At 39.9% G+C, this 19,615-nt stretch overlaps 2 protein-coding genes across 2 annotated transcripts; both read right to left on the bottom strand.

Moving 5' to 3' along the window:
• Nucleotides 1–64: 64 nt before the first annotated feature.
• her13 (hairy-related 13) lies at nucleotides 65–5,510 on the bottom strand. The gene is made up of 4 exons (XM_041811513.1): nucleotides 5,325–5,510; nucleotides 5,073–5,159; nucleotides 4,905–4,986; nucleotides 65–1,311 (listed from the first exon to the last, which is right to left on the bottom strand). Exons 1-4 carry the CDS (start codon nucleotides 5,409–5,411, stop codon nucleotides 845–847), a joined length of 723 nt encoding a protein of 240 aa, XP_041667447.1. The 5' UTR covers nucleotides 5,412–5,510; the 3' UTR covers nucleotides 65–844.
• Nucleotides 5,511–14,454: 8,944 nt separating this feature from the next.
• her8.2 (hairy-related 8.2) lies at nucleotides 14,455–15,656 on the bottom strand. Its single transcript, XM_041813567.1, has 4 exons — nucleotides 15,585–15,656; nucleotides 15,372–15,467; nucleotides 15,204–15,282; nucleotides 14,455–14,819 (listed from the first exon to the last, which is right to left on the bottom strand). Exons 1-4 carry the CDS (start codon nucleotides 15,645–15,647, stop codon nucleotides 14,455–14,457), a joined length of 603 nt encoding a protein of 200 aa, XP_041669501.1. The 5' UTR covers nucleotides 15,648–15,656.
• Nucleotides 15,657–19,615: the final 3,959 nt, after the last annotated feature.

Below are 19,615 nucleotides of genomic sequence, written 5' to 3'. Positions count from 1 at the left end.
GATTTACACATAATTTTATTAAGCAAATCCATACATTTTAGAGTCATTTCTAAACATGGTTACAACATAAAGTGGTCATTCTGAAAGACACTACTGGTCCAATAAGCTACAAGTCTTTATGAAATACATTAGGAATATTTATATTAATCAGAGGCATTGCCAAAGTTCAGGGTTTCTAAAAGAGCTTTTCTTTTCCACATACAAAACCTATATACACAAACACAAAAATGTAACCTTCAATCTGTTCCTTGTATGTCCTTTGTTGAGTTAAACATGAATGTCGAAGGTCAGGGTTTCAGCTTCTTTCAGGAGAAAGGAAAAGTCAAAGAAGCCAGGGAGTCATGACTGAAAAAGAAAGAGGGACTACTTTCTGGTGGCTGCAGGATCTGTAAAGAGGAAAGCAACCGAAGCTTTCAGGTGTATTTCCTTTTTAGAGAAGCTTTTCTATAAGCATACATGGTTTACTTCTATCTCACTGAGAAGTTTCCTATATTTCCAGAAATACAAAGTAAATAAGCTGCTACTTTTGGTCATAGGAAAAGAGCTGAAGATAAGGTCCATCTGAAATACAGTGATCTGCTCTTAAGCAGGATTTTGGGTGTTGTAGGCAAAGTGGTTGTTACATCTTGTAGGAGAAACATGATCTGAGCATTACCACAGGTAATTTGTAAAATATTCATGCATATAGCTGCTTATCTACAGGTGTAAATATGCCCACAAATGAAAGGTAGACGCTCCAATACTGCTGTTTTAGTTATGTTCCTGTGAATGCTGGAATTTTCCTCTCAAGGGTTTGGTCTGGTGAAAAAAACTAAAAAATAGTCCACAATCTGACTCCAAACCCCTACCAGGGCCTCCACATGGAGCGAGGGTAGGTCACGGTGCGCATGCTCAGAGCCTCCCTGCTTTCTGAGGCCTCTGTGGCGCTCTGGTTGTGCTCACTGTCGGTCTCGTCCAGGTCGGAACACAGGTCCTCACTGGACATGGTGGAGGGCGCTGGGGAGAGAGCGGAGGACGAGCTGCTGGACACGCTCCTTCCTCCCGGCGAAGCGAGAGCCGCGCAGTGTGACTCGCCGCCTCCGTGCCAAGTGCTGCCATTACTTCCAGTCGTGTCGGTGATCAGATCCATCAACACGTCCTGGAGGTGGTCTTCGTTCAGGGGCATACACTCCAGCAGGTGGTTCAGGAGCTCCGCTGCCACAGTGGAGTCGATCCCAGGACAGCTGGACACGAACATGTGGACCTCATGCATGCACTGGATGTATCCTGCTGCAAACCGCTCACTGGCTTCTCTGTTCAGGGTGTCGGTTTCTGTTGGAGGGGAGACAAAGACGATGAACTCACTGTTCGTGGTCTGAGCCAAGTCAGGAACAGCTGCATGTTTAGCACATCTCATGACTTTACAGTGATACAAGAAATTCCCCATTTTCTCTTATTATCCAAGTAAAAACAAAGCATAATCAGATCTAAAACAACTGATACAATTACAGTAATTTGATTTATAACCTCTTATTGAACAGCACCCAACATCTTTATCTTGTGATCCCTTATTCGCTTAATTTCTTGTGTATGCTACCAGTGGTGACCAACACATGCACACAGAGTGATTCCTTTCCTGTTTTTAGCTGAACACATTTTAATATCCTGATTCTAATCTCAAGATACAAACAACTTTGTGTAACAGAAGCTGATTTTCATTGCTTTCCTCTTAAGATGACCATTAATGGGGGTCCTGTCCCACTGATTTGGAAAAATGGTGTTACATTTTAGGTTGGACCTGAAGCACATGGTGACTTCATCAGCCCTGAATCGTGCTGTTTTTATCAGAAACATGTCTGAGTGTACTTCATCCAAAGACAGGCATGTTCTTTCTTGTTGAAATAGAACTGTAAAATGTTGGAAAGTCAGACATCTCTAATACTGACCTTCATCTAGTGCCTATATTAAAACACAGTTAATCAATATTCATGAATTTATTGGCATATTGTAGCTGAGCACAGGACAGTTTTGCTCACTCGGAGGCCTTGGACAGGCCAATATGAGGCTTTTCTCCATTTAAAAGCGACCACAGCAAGGGAAGAAAATACTGAAGCATCCCAACAACTTTTCCATGAGGAAGATGAGACTGTGATGAGCCAAAAACCAATCTTTGCTGACAGAACTTTGGCTGAAATTCTGTTTAGTTTTTGCCTAAATGAGACTAAAATATAATTTTGTTCATGTCAGACATTCAAAATCCATGATATGAGCGCGCACAAGCTGTTAGGTAGGATGAATCAGTAGCTCTTCTTCCTTTTAGCTGTAGAAAGCAGGGATACCATATTTTGCAGGCATCATAAACACAGTATTCTGACAAAGATAGCAGATGTTGTACAGTTGAGCTTCTTGCTTACTCTTATGTTTCTTTCATAACCACTCATGAGTGACAACATAGCAATGCTCTACGCGTATGCACAGCCACGGTAAAACACCCATGTTGCTCCGCCGCCGTCACTCATTTATTGACTTTGACAGCATTTCACAATAAAACACTTCACTTCCTTTGTGCATCACATGACTAAGGAAGTCTTAAAGCATTAGCTTCAAAATAAGATACTGGTATGAATCACAGTAAATATTCAACAATATTCTTCTCATCTTACTGAAATAATATTCTTTGCTTTCTTTTAGCAAACTGTAGCTTTTAAGTAAAACTGGACTCAAATATTTCTTTAGTTTTCATTAACTAAAAAGTGTAGAAATGACTAAAATAAAAAGGTAGCCAAAGTAAGGACTACATTTAAGTAGCTCCCAAAATGAACACTGGCTAACAAAGCCACACGACTACAGGATACATTCAAATCTGAATAATAAATACCCAACTGTTCTTCATCATATCCCAAACTCATCACATCATAATATTCTAACATGTCTCTAGGCTTGGTGTAACTAATAAAAATAAGAAATAGATAATCAACATTGATAGAATATGCACTCTACTGCAACAAATGCTATTTTCCTTTATGCCAATTTACCATGAAGTAATCCACAGATCCATTATTTTAACGCATCTACCCAGTGGTGCATGGAGAAGTTGGTATACTTTTAATTTACCCTCACATTTTTGCCCACACAGCAGTGGATATCTGCTTGAAACCAAGGTTGTAATAGTTTTGGATTTTTAATTTGTTTCTATTTTAATTTTGTTTTTAATTTTCTTTTAAATCTCAGTTTCATTTTTATTGTTTTCTCTTCTGATTTGTTAGTTTAGTCTAGTTTTTATTTTGCAAAAATGCTTTGTTTTAGTTTAGTTTTTTTTTTTTTAGTTATTGTTTTAGTTTGATTGGCAATATGGGGAACTTGTCAGGGGCGAGACCCAAAAGGACTCCTCACTTTTCTCTTAATTTATTCAGTTTTTATGTTTGTATAAACCCCAAGTTACCACTGTATAAAGTATTTCCGATCAACATCAGGTGATTTAACACTCTCCAGGCATGGGTGTTTTAGTCAGTATGCTAAAAGTAAGGAGATTTAGTCTCTAATCTTATGTTATTTTAGTTAGTTTTGTCAGCACAGAATTAAGCTTCAGCTAGTTTTTGAGTTTCTTTTTTAAAGCTTGTTTTTTTTTTATTTAGTGATTTTTATATTTTAGTTTTAGTTACTTAGTTGTTTTTAATTAAATATGATAACCTTGCTTGAAAAACTTTATTTAAGAGCACAGAAAATTTCGACAGCCTCAATAAAGACAAACGCTACCAATGTTTTTGTTCAATTTAGAACGTGTTCAGAAACTTGTGTGCATTTTTGATAACTGAAAGTGAAAAACTACCCAGGATTTGATGCACAGGTGTTCAGTTTTTGTTCAAACAGGTTTAAATGTGATTTTATTTTATATCAGAGTTTGTACGTTTTTCCCCTTGGGGTAACCATCTGTCATCTTTATGAGAAAAAAGCAAGATAAAAAGACTGAATCGAATGTATGGTGTGATTTTTGGCATTTTTGGCATATTGCCCAGCCTGTCCTGAAAGCTGCTTTTTTGCAATAAAAACAAGAAAATGCCTTATTTTTACCTGCACAGAGTGACGAAAGTCAACCCTCATAGTGATAATACATTTGAAGAATTTTTGGGGGAACAAAGACATGTAAGACCATCTTGTGTTTAGTTAATCAAAAAGAAGCACAGATTATTACGAAACTGACCTCCAAAAGAGCAGATTTTACAACCACCACTGGCAATACCCTGAGATAAAGACATGATTATGTTCTTAGAGTTTACTATTTTATAATTCCTCAGCAGTGTGGGGAGTTATGTGTTACAGCAATGCATCAGTGGACTCAGATGACTTTTTGCCAGAGTGGGGATTGAGAAGTGGGTAAACTCTATGAAGCTGAAAATATACCTGCATTTACCATGCACTTCTCCACTACCTAACTAGAACTGGCCTGATATGAAGACATTTTGAGGCTTTAAGAGGAGTTTGGACCTTGCTGTTAGGGTGTGAGGTCCTTCCCATGAACTTCTTTAGATGATCAAATTCTATGTTGATGCTGTTTTTTCACTCTCGACTGCTTATTCATATCTAAATTCCTAATCTTAATCAGTGGGAGTAACACCTCATGTTTGATAACGACGAACAAAGCCACTCTGAGCATGAGGTCCCAGACATCTTTGCCTAATGGTTAAGCTGCCTATGGATACGCGATCAAACATTTTCCCTGAACCATTGGCGTATTTAACAGATAAAAATCTGACAAAAAGGTTGCAAATGTTGGTTTCTTGGGTCCTGCACTCATGTCTAAAGATTTCATAGGATAAAACCTTAGTAATGCAGACATTTCACATAGTAGCATGCCAAATTTACAATATTAAACTACCCATAAATCCCCTTAAAGTCTGTAGGATGTTACATGGAGCTGTTCAGACCTTGACTCCTGTTCTTCAGGATGTCCTCCACCTTCTTCACCGTCATCTCCAGCACCTCTGCGTTCTCCATTTTGGCATGAAACTGTGGAAACAACCAAGCAAGCCTCATTATTACCACAACCACCTGTCCGGGTGAGGTAAAGAGCTGAAGGAGCATGGTTTACTCACGTCTGTGTCCGCCAGGAGAGTCCTGAGCTCCTGCAGACTTTCATTGATGCGAGCTCTCCTCTTCTTCTCCACCAGAGGTTTCCTGGTCTGCAGAGACACATATCACACGTTATCTACTGATAAGATACGGATGCAGAGTTTGTATTTCCCAGTATTCCTGCTTCAGTGTGATAACTGTTGGAATAATTGTGCATAGGCGTGACAAGTGCATGTGTGCCCTCAGAGTGATTCCCTATCAGTCCCGGTTTGTACCTTTCTGTCCGCCTTCTGGATCCCCTCGTAGCACTCGTCCTCCTCCATACCGGGTCTGGTGTCGCTGGGCCGAGCCGCGGGGGCCATGTTGGTTGGATCACCGCTTCTCTGCCTCTTCCTCCGGACTCTTCAGCGAGGAGCAGCTGGCAAACGGAGCCGGTTAATGGAGGAAAAAAAAAGACCCCGACCCACTCGGAGGCGAGGCGAGGCGCCCTGTGTTTATTGTGCAGTCCTAGTGAGACGTGCTGCTGGCGCTGAGGGGCTGTTGTTAGTATTTATAGGGCCTTATTAACATGTGAATAGGGGCCGGGCTGCTCTCGCTGGGGGACAACAGAGCGCACACGGCCGGAGCCAATGAGCGCCCACTCCCTTTGTCTCCGGTCAGACCCGGTCTGCGCCCCGAGGAGCTGGATGGCCTTTAATCACACAATTTGTTGTGTGAGGGGACCGGCCGCACGTTTTTTTTTTTTTTCACAAACTTTGTTACTTCTGCTATGGTAGCCCATTTCCTCTAGGGAAAAAAATGAAAACTAACAATTGAGATATATATATATATATATATATATATATATATATATATATATATATTTTTTTTTTTTCAAATAGTGTCTAAATTATGAGATAATTTAAATAATGAGATAGAAAGTTATGTCGCCGAGCATTAATAAAAAATCTGTAGGTCTTAATTATGAAGTAACATCTATAATATTAGAAAAAAAAAAAAAATTATGAGAAAATTTGTATTATGAGTAAGACATCAATTATTTTTAAAAAAGTAAAATAATATTCAAAATTACGAGATTTTAAATCAAAACTTTAGAGTGGTAGTCATATTTTCAGATAAGATGTTAAAAATATGAGATAAAATTTAAAAATGATATTTTAAAAGAGATTATTATGAGATTGAAGAAAAATTTGAGGAATGAAAGTAAACAATGGGAAATCTAGTCACAGTTATGAGATTAAAAGTTGAAATTATAGATCGGTCATAATTATTTTTTAGTCCAATTAATCACAATTGTGGGTTATAAAGTAAAAAAAATGTGATTTAAAAAATGTCAAAACTCTGAGATTGTTATAATTGTAACCCCTAAAAGGCTGTTGTATCATATTTGATACATACTTTTATGATACCTCTATCTAATCAATAGGATCTAAAAACTAAAACAAAACAAACAAACAAACAAAAAAATCTGAATACAATCTGATAAATGATAAAAATGCCCTCAAGTGGATTATCAGTTACCAAAAACACCTAATGTGTCAAATTATATATAATTTTCAGGAAATTTAGATTTAGAAAGTGAAATAAACATTTCAGTTCCAAAATGTAGAATTTTTGGCTATAATTTGTGTTTTCAGGTTTTAAAGGGCTATGATAGAAAGCCATGGTTGAAAAAAAAAAATCTTTGGTCTTGATTTAAACAAACAAACAAACAAACAAAAAAAATCTATAACTGTGAGACAAAAACTCAAAATTATGAGACAGAAAGAAAAAAAATGAGGAAAAATTCTACATCATGAGATTTACAATAAACACTTTTGAGTGGTAGCCATTTTTTGAGATAAAAAGTTTAATTTTATGAGATAAAATTTAAAAATTATATTGTTTAAAGGGAATATTATGAGATTAAAGTCAAATTTAGGAAACAAAGATTAAAAAAAGATCTGAGCTATCTAGTCAGTAATAAAATAAAAAGTCAAAATAATAGATAAAAGTCCAATTTATGTTTTAAAAAAATAAATTTATTGGATTTAAATCTATTATTGTGAATTATAAAGTTAAAAAAAATATGATTCAGAGAGTCAAAATTATGAGATTACTGTAATTTTAAGATAGAAAGCCATGGTTGAAAAAAAGTTAGGTCTGGATAATGAAATCAAATCTAAAATTGTGAGACTTTTTCTGAGTAAATATAATTTTTAATATAGAAAGTTTTTATGTTTTAACTCTCGTGTAAATTTTCAAACCTTACATCCATGAGGAGGTTTTGCACATAAAAGCGCACTTTAAACACAATATTGTGTTTTGTCTTTTGTCTTACTAAGTATATAACTAAACTTACTGACTCAGCGCTAGGTTCATACTCAGTCAAGATTGCCAGCTCGCCTTGAACACCCGTGCAAGGTCTGGTGTCCTGTGGCAGGGATGGAGCAAAGACACAGATACGGAGCTACAGTACGCCCTGAGATGAAAGTCAGAACACCACCTTTATACAGAGCATCCCCTACTGCAGACAGGATCTGACCAACGTGGTGGATAGCTTCACTCATGGTACAAAACACAAAAAACAACAGACAACATTAAACACATGCAGACACACACAGAAACATCTAAACACACATCCAAACAAGGGCATGCCCAAGGGCATGATTGGAAAGCTCGTGTGAAGAAATAAACACCCCAGTGTTTTACTTTTTAACTATGAGGTTCTAATTTTCATCTCAACTTTTGACTTCTATCATAAACAAAAGTTAAGAGATTATTTTCATGAAGCCTGGCTTTTTCATTTTCATTGGCAGGACTGGGCTTCCATACCACTGACTTTAAACCAGCTGTATATAATTCTGAATCTTGTAGGCTTAAAAAGGTCTGTTGGAGTGAGCATCAATAGATTAAACTGAGACATCTATAAATAACTGTTGAAAGCCTCCTCAAGGTTGTTTTGAAGCGTGATAATCTAAAATGTGGGCTAAACAACACAACATGACACAATGAGACTGGAAATAGAGCTTGTTTCCTCACAGGCAGGTTTTAACGCACGGTTGTCTGATTTCACGCAGCTCACGGTCTCTGCCCTCTCTGCTTCTCTTCCCGACCGCCCCTTCTTTCTTTCAACCTCTGTGACCAGTCCTCTGCAGATTGAGCGGCTGTTTGGCGGATGTAACGCGATGCCTTCAGTTGGCAGCTGCTGCTGGCGGCCCCTCGGCCCAAACTGAATCAGCCGGGGGAATTAAGGGCCCTTCTCCAAAGAAAGCGACAGGTGTTGCCCTGCGCCTCGTTTGTTCTCCTCGTTGTTTAGTGACTCCTGGTTTGTGTGCAATCACAATCTCCAGTTTTCTGAGAGAGTTTATGATGTCTGCAGTGTGCTGGTGAAAACTAACATTTCCGTCTTTGCGCTTGGATTGTGGAACAGGGGAGCGTTCAGTTTTGAAAATCATGACGTTTAACACATTTAAATTTGCTGGGATGGTTAAGATGGTGCAGAAACGTTCAAGATCTGGACATTCTGCGCTTTGATGAGCTGGTTCAGACTCTCTCGAAGTCTGTTTGCTGACGCCTGACAATAAGAGCACTCATCCCTCTGCCCTCGTTACTATACATGTTGTGTGTAGTGTATTATCATGCAAATTCTCCTCACAATGAAGCAGTTCAGTCTGATCGACAAAGAAAGCACACAGACATGTGTGCAGCCCTCCAGGTAAATGAAACTCTGCTCTCAGGTGCTGTTTTACGCACAGTTCCACAATTGTGCAGCGCTTCCTCCCACAATCACTAGAGTCCACAGTGAAGGAAGAGTCTCAGACCTTTCAAGTGAAGGGGTTTTGGCACCTCGCCGGCCCCAGATCTCTGTTCCAGATCTTTAATGGTGTGGACTGTGGAGAGAGCAGCTGTCTCTGCTCGCTTTTGTTGGTGAGCTCCGCTGAGGGACCAGGCGTCCCCCCTCTCTGTCTCCCTCTCTTCAGACCAGCCGCCTGGCTGCATGTGGCGACCAATCATAACGGCAATAGTAGCAGGAGAATGGGCCATATGCACGTTTCTACTTCTCTGAAGCCAAAGATTAATTGCATCGTTGATAATAAACCGGGACTCTCGCGCTGGCTACTGTCATTCACTTCCTGATGGGTTTTGCGCACAGTTCTGTCTGTTGTATTTCTGACTTGTTTTTGATTTGGATGCTTTAAAGGCAAATTTAGACTAAAAATGCCAGATTTGGGACATTTGGTGTGAGTGCACAATACAGAATCTCTCAGAAATGTTGCTTTTGTGTCATGGATCACAAATAGATATCCAGGTCGAAAATGCGTCGATGGTTTAGCCACTCTCCTCTAAGAAACTCAGAAACCGGACTCTCGGACCTCTCCATGTTAAATGAACACTTTTCTTGTGGTGCCAAAGGCGTCAAAAGATTGGATTTGAAAAATAAGACCACCTGTTTGTCCTGGTTGATCAGGTAATCCAAATGTAAAGGTTTTAGATTTAGCTGAAATTTGGATGATTCAAGACAATCATGTACCACACTGGAAGATGGACTTGTATCTGAAGCTCACAAGTTCCCCTACTTCAGCACTGCTGATGTGTCCTTGAGCAAGGCAATGAAGCCCTAACTAGGACAGGGGTGTCCAAACTTTTTCCACTGAGGGCCAAATGCAGAAATACATAAGGATGTTGGGGCCACTTTTATATCTACCATGTGAGATATATAAAAGTTTGTAAACCCAATTTAAGTTAAGACATGCTGAGTTACTGAGTGTGCCTAAAAGACTAGTTTAGTCAAGACTGCTTTGTCAAGAAACACACTTGATTTATTAGCAGCTATTAATTAGCACTTTTATGCTGCCAAAGCAATTTGCAGAGAGAGCAGCAGAGCATAGCCCGGCAAGTGCAGCTTAAATAATGCAGCATGAGAGCGGTCAGCCAATACATGCTTAGAGCAAATCAGCCGGGCGTCAGCTGATGAGGGCTGGTGTGAGATCAGCTGATCTCAATTACGGCAGCATGTGACTCTTTGGCCTGCCCAAACTAACACTATATGCTCAATTCAGTGGCTGAAAAGGCAAATAGAAAATCCTTTCTAGTTTTTTGGAAGGCCAATCAGATTTCAAGGGGCCCTGTTTGGCCCTAGCTACCACTGGCTCAGCTCAGGAATATTATTGGTACTACTGCTGTAACCCATCAGGGAATTATAAAACAAGATATTACTATTATTTTGGTTGCCAATACAACCATGTACAGTGTTGTCTCAGTTTAGTAGCAAAAACACATGATTGAATTCTTCTTGTCAAAATGTTTGTTTACAGAGTTAGCATGGTAATAATGCCTTGTGCTGAAACTATGATGTACGGCACAGTCAAGCGCAAGCTTTAGGTTCAAATGTGGGCCATATTTCTTTTTATTACTAGAATTTGCTGCGGGCCAATCAAAATTGGACAGTGGGCCACATTTGGCCCCAGGACCATAGTTTAAATACTGGCTTTGGACCTGACAATGTGGACCCATGGAGTGCATACTAAAAAAATAATACGTGTACTGACACTACAAAGGGGGGAACAGTGAAATACATATCTGTGCTGTTTAATACTTTTTTTTTTTTTAATTAAGAACCAAAACAAAGACACTAATCATTATAGTAGCCCTTATGGAAATGCCATCATTATAAAGGTACTACAAACAACTGTAACAATACCTCTGTTCTTTAAAATCATCATGCTGAAGCCATAAACTGTGGAGTTCAGCCATTGTTTATTTGTTGGTCATTTGACACCTGTGCTTTTGTGGAATTGTGAAAATGTCCTCTGTGAAAGCTCAAGAGGCTACATCATTGTTCACCTAAAACAGACTGGATATCCACAACCTTAGCACATCAAATTCCCACTCTAAATGAATGCTACTGATAATGCCTTTGATTTGTGCATCATGGCCCTTTAATTACACACACACACACACACACCCCCACACACACCCACACACACACACACACATATATATATATATATATATATATATATATATATATATTTTTTTTTTTTTTTTTTTTTTTTTAAATATGTCTTTATTCATAGAGGAGGGTGGTAGAAGTCAGAAACAGGAATGAGAGAGTGGGGAGAAGCATGCAGGAAAGAAGCCACATGCTGGACTTGAACTCTGCCCACACCTGGGTGCACCTTAACCACTCAGCCATCTGTGCCCTGCACATCTGTCCTCTTTCAGTGCTAACAAAGCAAATAAATCTTTAATTTTATCATGAACATTTGTGCTGTCTCTGCCATGACAAGTCAAAATCTCTCCTGGGGAAAATGCCTACACTGACTTTTTGCTTAAAATGAACTCTGCGTGATCAGACAAGTTCATGTTGTTGGATAGACATTTGTATCTCTCATATGCATATTCAACTAAAAAAACTCACTAGATATCTACATTTTGAGTAATTGGGTTTAAAAATACACCAGGAGGCCACCATGTTTTGGTCCAAACTGGTAGTGTGACATCATAGTGATGCAGCGCTCCTCACCGTTTCTATGCAGTAGCCGCTATGTCAGACTAACAGCCAGTGTTACGGCTGCAACTCAGAGACTATCTCATGCACACAGAATTGTAAGATTTGAGGTCTCTTCTATTTTTTTGCACCACGAGTGGTTACCAGTCAAACATGACAGAGAAATGGTAAATACAGAGACATATTTACTTTGTTGTAGCAAATATGTATGTCCACATTGGTAGAACATGTTTGAAATCCGTTTCTTGATGAACCAGATAAAGGTATAGGCTAAAATGTGTCTGTTTAATAAAGCTGTTCCCCAAACTTCTACTATTTATGAAGCTTTCTGTTGCCACATGGTTCGAAGTGTTGCAGGTAATTATAAATCATAGACTGTAGAAAGAACTGGACAAACCCCATGTGACGTCAGCCGTCTGCATACATTAGACGGACTCAAACAGCTCTTGAAGCCAATCTGTGGGGGCTTCCATATAGAAATCGTGGTTTTAGCTGAACATTGGATCAACCTAACGCCTCGCCCACTAACCGCGATCCTGTCAGCCTGCTAGCTAGGATTCTGGTCGACAGAAACATAGCCTCTGCCTGACGAGCCATCTGTCAATCAAATGAGACGCGCCAATCAGCTTTCATCTTAAATATAATCCAAATGATTGTGGTACAAAAAAAATCACCCCCCGTACAGGGAGAGCACAATAAGACACTAGCTAATGAGACACGTTTGGTGTTTTGAACCAGGCTGTAAACCAGTTTATTTCTAGTATCAAAACCGGCTATTTAACAGGTGTCCAGATGTGACTTCCGGTGTTCCATCAGCCAGCCTCAAGTGGACACCCGTGGTACTGCAATTTTTTGCACTTCCGCATTGGCTTCACCTTTCAGGACCGGAGGTTGCCACTTGTTATAAACCCAGTATGAAAACACTTCCGGTTTGCACTTTTCAAAGTAAAAGCCCATTCTAGCATTCCTTTGGAGAAACACTCTTTGTATGCACATAATACTTTTATTTTGAAAAACTACAGGCACACTTCCACTATACACTGAATCCAGTCACTTGTGAGACGTTTATTGAGGTAAAACTTAGGAGGAATGACAGAGCTTTGACATCAGGGAGACAAAGCTAACACTCAGCAAACTAGTGCCTGGTATGAAAACTGTTATGGCAGCAACAGCTGCAAGCAGTAAAACATACCATAGACATAATATAAGTATATTATGTCTATGAAACATACTGCCAGCCTGGAAAACCGGTTACTGCATAGCAAGGGCAAGGAGCACTATGACTAAGAGACGTCACAGTACCAGCGCAGACCAAAACATGGCGGCCTCCTGGTGAGTTTATAAGCTCAAACTTACTCAAAATGCAGATATCTAGCATATCTGGTGAGGATTATTAGTTCAATATACATATGAGAGGTAGAAATATCTATCCAACAAGATGAACTCGTCTGATCATGCAGGGTTCCAATTAAGCTTAGAGAGGGTAGAAACACCCACTTAGTCGCAGAATCCGGTCAGCATTTAGCTGTGTGTCCAACTGAGTAAGTGCTGACTTTAATTAAGGTTTATGTAAAGTCAGTTTTCACAAAATCAACTGAGAAGAGGCAGAAAACATCCAAGGCTTAGCTCAAACGTCCAGGAGTAAATAAATGTAAATTTTATCGCTACAAATGAATCATTTTCAAGCCATCTTAAAAACAAATATACAGTTTTGATGGCAAGAAATCCATACACCATTTGGGTTAAAAGTGGAAGTTCCAATTCATTAAAATGTTATTTCATACCAACATAATTTTCTCCGTATCTAACTATATTCAAATTATCTTCATCATAATAAAACCAATATATATCATGTTGAATATCAATGATTTTCACTCCTTCCTCACAAAATGTTGGATTTCTTTTCTTTTTAGTTCTTTTGAACTTAGGCTACATAACACTGATAGGAGTTAAGTGTAAATGTGCCTGACACTAGACTTTTTTAAGGAATGATTACAGTGACAATACTTCTGTTAACAACAGATAATCTTTATATTTATGCCCCATTTAATTAATTATATGCTGAAAAATATATTTCCATGCTATATGAATCGACTAGGTACATTGATTTGTCACCATCTAATTTTCTAGTTTTCTTATTAACCTCAAAGATTTGGGGCTTTTCCAGAAACATTAAGGGCTTTAGCCCTGTTAGCCCCCCACCTTGGTTGCACCTTTGCAACTGACTGTAATAAGAGATTTTAAGAGGTACAGGACCCAGAAGGCTAATTTATAGTCCTGTGAATGTAAAATTCTCAATTGTCTGACTGTATTTGTAAAGAGAAATTCATTAATAGCACAAAATTAATCACTGAACTAATAACTAAAGAAGAAAACACTTTCTCAACTTTTGACTCCAAGAAGATTTAAATTATAAGCCAGTGGATCATGTATTTCTGTATTGCAATGATACTTCAAAAGTTGAGCCAAATCATAAATGATAACAAGACATATACAAGAAAAAGACTGTTCACAGAAGTTTATAAAAGTTTCTCTTTTTATTACCTTTATGATTAATATTTGGGTTAATTATTCCGCAGAAGGAAGACATAAACATCTATATAATGTCAAGCAAGTGGTCTAAGAAGCAAAGTCATAGTGCCATAAAATATCAAATAAATACAGCTGTTAATACAATAAATACATGAAAGATTAATAAGAGCCTTCTACAATGCAGGCTACAAGAAGTTGACTTCTGAAGGGAAGTACTGAGGAAAGGTCTGTATAGAATCATTACAGCACACCTACAATAATAATGATAATCACTGGAACAAATCTGCCCCACGTTTGTCTTCTGAGCAGCATATCTATAAGATACATAACAGAGGATGGCCTAACAATAACGCACAACCAAGATCATTAAATCCACCCGGTCACCAGGGCCTCCACATCTCCAGCAGCCCCAACTGGGAGTTGTGGAGTGCTGCTCTCTCTGGCCGTCCTGACACGTGGCAGGTTGGTGCTTCTCTCTGGAGCTGCCTCCCAGAGACGGAGTCTCCTCTGAGGGGGGTGCAGGGGTGCCCTGTTGGAGGAGGAGGAGGAACATCACGTCTGGGTGAAAGCTGGAGAGGGCGCTCATCTGTGGACCTGGGCAGGGACTTGAGGAGGTGGTTTAGAAGACGGGAGCCCAGAGTTTTGTCCATCCAGTCGCAGGTGAGGAGCATGTTGTGGACCTCGTGCATGCACTGGATGTAGCCTGTGCTGTATCTCTGCTGGGCCTCCAGGCCTAATGAGGGGTCTGCAGGAGGGAGAAGAGAGGAAATGTGAACTTATGGCACCCCCTAGTGGTGTCAGCAGAACATGCAGATAGTGAAAAGGCTTCAGCTACCTCAACTTCTACAGCTATCACTAATTCAACTAAAATATTAGAAGGTGGGAGACAAGAGAAACACTTTTGTATTATTCTCTTCATTAAAGATCACTTTCCTACAACTGGTGCTGCAATCTGCTGCCAAATAACAGCCAATTAGAGGATTTAAAATTAATTTCTGCAATATAACAGTTGAAATGTCCTTGTTATTGACCCAAAAAGACAAACATGAGAAGATAAGAGCCAGTGCAAAGGATTAAATTGAAACTTTAACCAAATCTAGGGACAAAAACAAGGATTTATGCCACTCACCATTGACTTTGTTGTTCTGGATGTTCTGCAGATGCTTCACTGTCATCTCCAGAATATCTGCCTTCTCCAGTTTGGATTGCTGTAAAGACACGAGCGGCCCTGGAGTTATAACTCGATCCATCACTTATTGTTTACTTTTAGAGCAAGCGAGACACGCGAGATACTCACATCCAGCCTGAACGCTCCGATCACGGTTTCTTTCAACTGATCCAAACAGTTATTTATCCTCTCCCGTCGTTTTCTCTCAATGAGAGGCTTTCTCAGCTGTAAATATAAAACATAACGTCGATTAAAGACTGCTAAAGCGGTGCGTCATCACGTTGGAGCGCGTAACAAAGTATCCAAACTCAAAGGAGAAGTAGATATCCATGCGTAAAATACCTTTCTCTCCTCCTTGGCACTGGCATGTTTCCCCACGTTGTGCGCCATGGATGCAGCAGTCATGTTTCTTCTCTGCGCGCCTGTGCCTCCTCTGCTCTGAATCTCAGCGCGTCTCTAGGGCCCTCGGCGCGGCACGGCCCTCTTATTTATCGGGCTCAATTAGCATGTGAATGCTCCAACTCTTTGGCTGCGGGATTTTCCCACACACGGGGTCCCATCAGTCAAGACTGACAGGTCACTAGCTCCATTCAATAACCGAGAGACCCGGCCTAAAAAAATACCCACAAGCGACAGATGTCCAGCCTGAAACCATGCACCATTGCTTCACCCTCCCACCCCACTCTCCACCCAACAAGAATAAAAAAGACAAAACTGCAGTTTCCTCTTCTCCCAGGGAGGAACAAGAGTGTGCAGTTACCGTGCTTTACTCCTGGGAGCCCCTTGGCTTTTCTATTCGGGAGCAACATTACACTATTACTGCAAAAAGGACCCAACTACATCCTCAAAGCGCACAGAAGAAAATCACCTGAGAATTTATCTGCCCATTTACAGCAGTCTATTCCTACAGGAGAGACTGTTTGACATCATTTCACTACATAATGTCACGATAGATAATAGGTTTATAACTTTTATTTCAGGTTTTAATTGTATTAGTAGTCCTGCTTGTTGTCTCGCTTTTTTAGTCAGACTTGTTTTTAGCTTTGATCACTGTCCATGCTTTCAAATGTCAGACATCTGCTGGTATCTGTTAGCGAGCAGATGCCAGATTGACCAGATGTCCCCCCACCTTTGGGTCCCTTAAAGCGAGGGCCCCTGTTCTTAGAGCCACGCGACTGCCAGGCGAATGCCGGGTCGTGGGAACCGGAGCTGAACAATGGCCGCCATTCATTCAAACCTAATCAGCATGAAGAGCGTAATAACCTCCAGAGAGAGTGGACAGGCCGGAGGGTGAGGAAGGGGAAGAGGAGAGGGGTGGGGAGGGGGGACTTTGGCAGGTGACCAGTGCAAGAAGACCACTGCCCAGGTCAGGTGTAACTCCACAGAACACAGTCCAGATGAATTCACCAATCAGAGCAGAATTCCATTAAAGGGCAGCTGGCCAGATTTGAATAAATAAATAAAATTTACTTAGTATAATAAAATACTATATCATAGAACACTACAATATCTTCAAACTGCACTATTTGATACCAAACTATATTACACTAACCTCAAAGACATACCCCAATTCCAAAAAAATTGGGACACGGTGCACAATGTGAATAAGAACAGGAAACAGTGATCTGAAAATGTTTTTCAACCTGTTTGCAATTCATTGTAGCATCAAATTAAGATATTTAATATTCAAAGTGAAAAAACCTTATTATACCCACACTCTTCAGCCATGCAGTTGTAACTCCTGCAGAATGTGGCTTTGCATTTTTTTTGCAGAAATTAGCAGGGATGTCCCTAAAATGATTTCATTTGGACGGACACATGTGCTACACCAAACTTGTATGCACCTCTCAGTAATAATGGTGCCTTCACAGATGTGCCAGTTACCCGTGCCATGGGCACTAATACACCCCTATGGGTACTGGCTTTTGACTTTGTGATTGTGGTAAATGATAAATGGACTATAACGCTTTTCTAGTCATGTGACAACTCTTTTACACCGCAGGTCCCACCTACCCTTTCACACCCTTTCACTCACAAATGAATGCCATTCACACACTCTCATACCCATTTACACGCCACAGACAAAGCAGTCGGAACAAATCAGGGTTAAGTGCCCAAGAACACATTGTCATGTGACTGCAGGAGCTGGGGATCAAACCCACAATCTTCTGATTGTAAGTGACAGACTCTACCTACAGAGCCACAGTCTGTTGGATTACAATCCAGAGGGGTCTGGCTGCAGACGGTACATCTCTGACAGCCCCTCTTGCAGACATTTCACATGTGAGACACTGTCTCTAGCAGAACAGAATTACACTGTAAAACTTTCAAAATAAAACTGGATTAAACTTCTGTTTAGGTTTAAGGTAAGGGTTAGGATACCAAAGGTTAAGAACATGCAAAACATAATCAATAAATATTTAATCAAGCCAAGTAAACAGTCTGCTTACAGGAAAAAAGCTCATCCTCCATTAAAATATTCTAACACAGCAAGCGTAGCTCCATTAGCTGCATAAGCTTTGCTAAAACTAGGTGAACAAAACAGCTATGTAAATGTAGCTATGTTATCTATGTAGCAAAGTTAGCTCTAGTTATGTTTGCTAAAGCTCACACTGCTAAACCTCATGTTGCTAAAGCTAAAGTAGCCAGATTGACTTATGTAGCAACATTAACTACGTAGCACCATCTTGTATCTACTTCTAAAATAGGTCTATGCATAATATAGTCTTTGTTTAGACCTCTCATCTTCTTCTGTGTTTTATTTATGTTTCTTAGTCCATAATGTTTGCAGTGTGGTTATTTCATGAATGTAACTGCCAGACTCTGTTAATCAATAAAGTTGAATAAAAAACTGGCAATATGATGTAGGCCTTCCATCTCTACAGAGGGTAACTTGAGTTGCAGCTTGTTAACTTGATTTAAATAACTTTAATGCAATTGCTTGCTTCCAATTGAGGCCATTTTAAAGGTCTATTATTTTCCTTTATTGGTCAGTCCATGTCAGATGAGCTCAGGCTCAGAGAAGTCATGCATGGTACAGTCAAAACCTGCATTCATAGATGCAGTGACATACTGTGTTAACTGGCAATGGTTTTCAGAAGTTTCCCCAAACCCACGTTATAATATCCATCACACAATGATGCCGGTTTTTCGTGCAGTGCTGCCCGAGGGATCAAAGGTCACAGGTCCTTAGGCTCTTCTGCTGGTTTTCAGCCCTGCCCCTTATGTGCAAAGATTTCTCTTGATTCTCTAAAGCTTTTGATGATATTATGGACTGTAGATGGTAAAATCTTGAAATTCTGTGAGGAATGTTGTTCATAAACTGTTGGACACTTTGCTGATGCAGTCTTTAAACCAAGTGGACAACAATGTCAGAATGTGTGCATGTTCGATCCAAAGAAATTCAAAGACAAATGAGAAACAAAGTGATTGAAATCTACCAGTCTGAAAAAGTTTACAAAGCCATTCCCAAGGCTTTGGGACTCCAGTGAACCATGGTTGGAGCCATTATCCACAAATGGAGAAAAACTGGGAACAGTGGGGAACCTTCCCAGGAGTGGCCGGCCAACCAAAATGACTCTTAACAGTGCAACAACAACTCATGCAGGAGGTCACAAAAGAACCCAGAAAGACATCCAAAGAACTGCAGGCCTCACTGGCCTCAGTTAAGGTCAGAGTTCATGACTCAACCATAAGAAAGACACTGGGCAGATATGACATCCATGAGACAGTTCCAAGGCCAAAACCACCGCTGATAAAACACACAAATGCTTGTCTCACATTTGCCAAGAAACATCTTGAAGATCCCCAAGACTTTTGGGGAAATATTCTGTGGACTGACGAGACAAAAGTTGAACTTTTGGAAAGTGTGTAGCCCATTACATCAGGAGTAAAAATACCAACATTTGATAAAAAAGAACATCATGCCAACAGTCAAACATGGTGGTGGCAGTGTGATGGTCTGGGGCTGCTTTGCTGCTTCAGGACCTGGACCACTTGCTGTGATTGATGGAACAATGAATTCTGCTGTCTACCAGAAAATCCTGAAGGCCAAATCCAGCCATCAGTTCCTCCCCTCAAGCTCAAGCGTTCTTGGGTTATGCAGCAGGACAGCGACTTGAAACATACCAGCAAGTCCACCCCTGAATGGCTAAAAAAAAAAAAAAAAAAAAAAAAATTAAGGTTTTGGAGAGGCCAAGTCAAAGTCTCGACCTAAATCCAATTGAGATGCCTTAACCTGACAGTTCATGCTGGAAAACCCTCCAATATGGCTGAGTTCAAACAATTCTGCAAAGAGTGGGCCAAAATTCTTCCACAGTGATGAGAAAGACTCATCACCAGTTATTGCAAAAGCACTGTAGCTTAAAAGGATT

The sequence above is a fragment of the Cheilinus undulatus genome, linkage group 2 (assembly GCF_018320785.1).
Source record: "Cheilinus undulatus linkage group 2, ASM1832078v1, whole genome shotgun sequence".
NCBI classification, from domain to species: Eukaryota; Metazoa; Chordata; class Actinopteri; order Labriformes; family Labridae; genus Cheilinus; species Cheilinus undulatus.
This window is presented reverse-complemented; position numbering and strand designations above follow the sequence as displayed.

Excerpts from the sequence above, each read along its gene's own strand:
- her13 (XM_041811513.1), bottom strand. The coding sequence starts at position 5,411 with ATGGCCCCCGCGGCTCGGCCCAGCGACACCAGACCCGGTATGGAGGAG. Across the intron at positions 5,160-5,324 it reads TCCAGAAGGCGGACAGAAAG|ACCAGGAAACCTCTGGTGGA; the intron begins GTACAAACCGGG and ends GTGTCTCTGCAG. Across the intron at positions 4,987-5,072 it reads CTCTCCTGGCGGACACAGAC|TTTCATGCCAAAATGGAGAA; the intron begins GTGAGTAAACCA and ends TTGTTTCCACAG.
- her8.2 (XM_041813567.1), bottom strand. The coding sequence starts at position 15,647 with ATGACTGCTGCATCCATGGCGCACAACGTGGGGAAACATGCCAGTGCC. Across the intron at positions 15,283-15,371 it reads TCGGAGCGTTCAGGCTGGAT|CAATCCAAACTGGAGAAGGC; the intron begins GTGAGTATCTCG and ends GTGTCTTTACAG. Across the intron at positions 14,820-15,203 it reads CCAGAACAACAAAGTCAATG|ACCCCTCATTAGGCCTGGAG; the intron begins GTGAGTGGCATA and ends TCCCTCCTGCAG.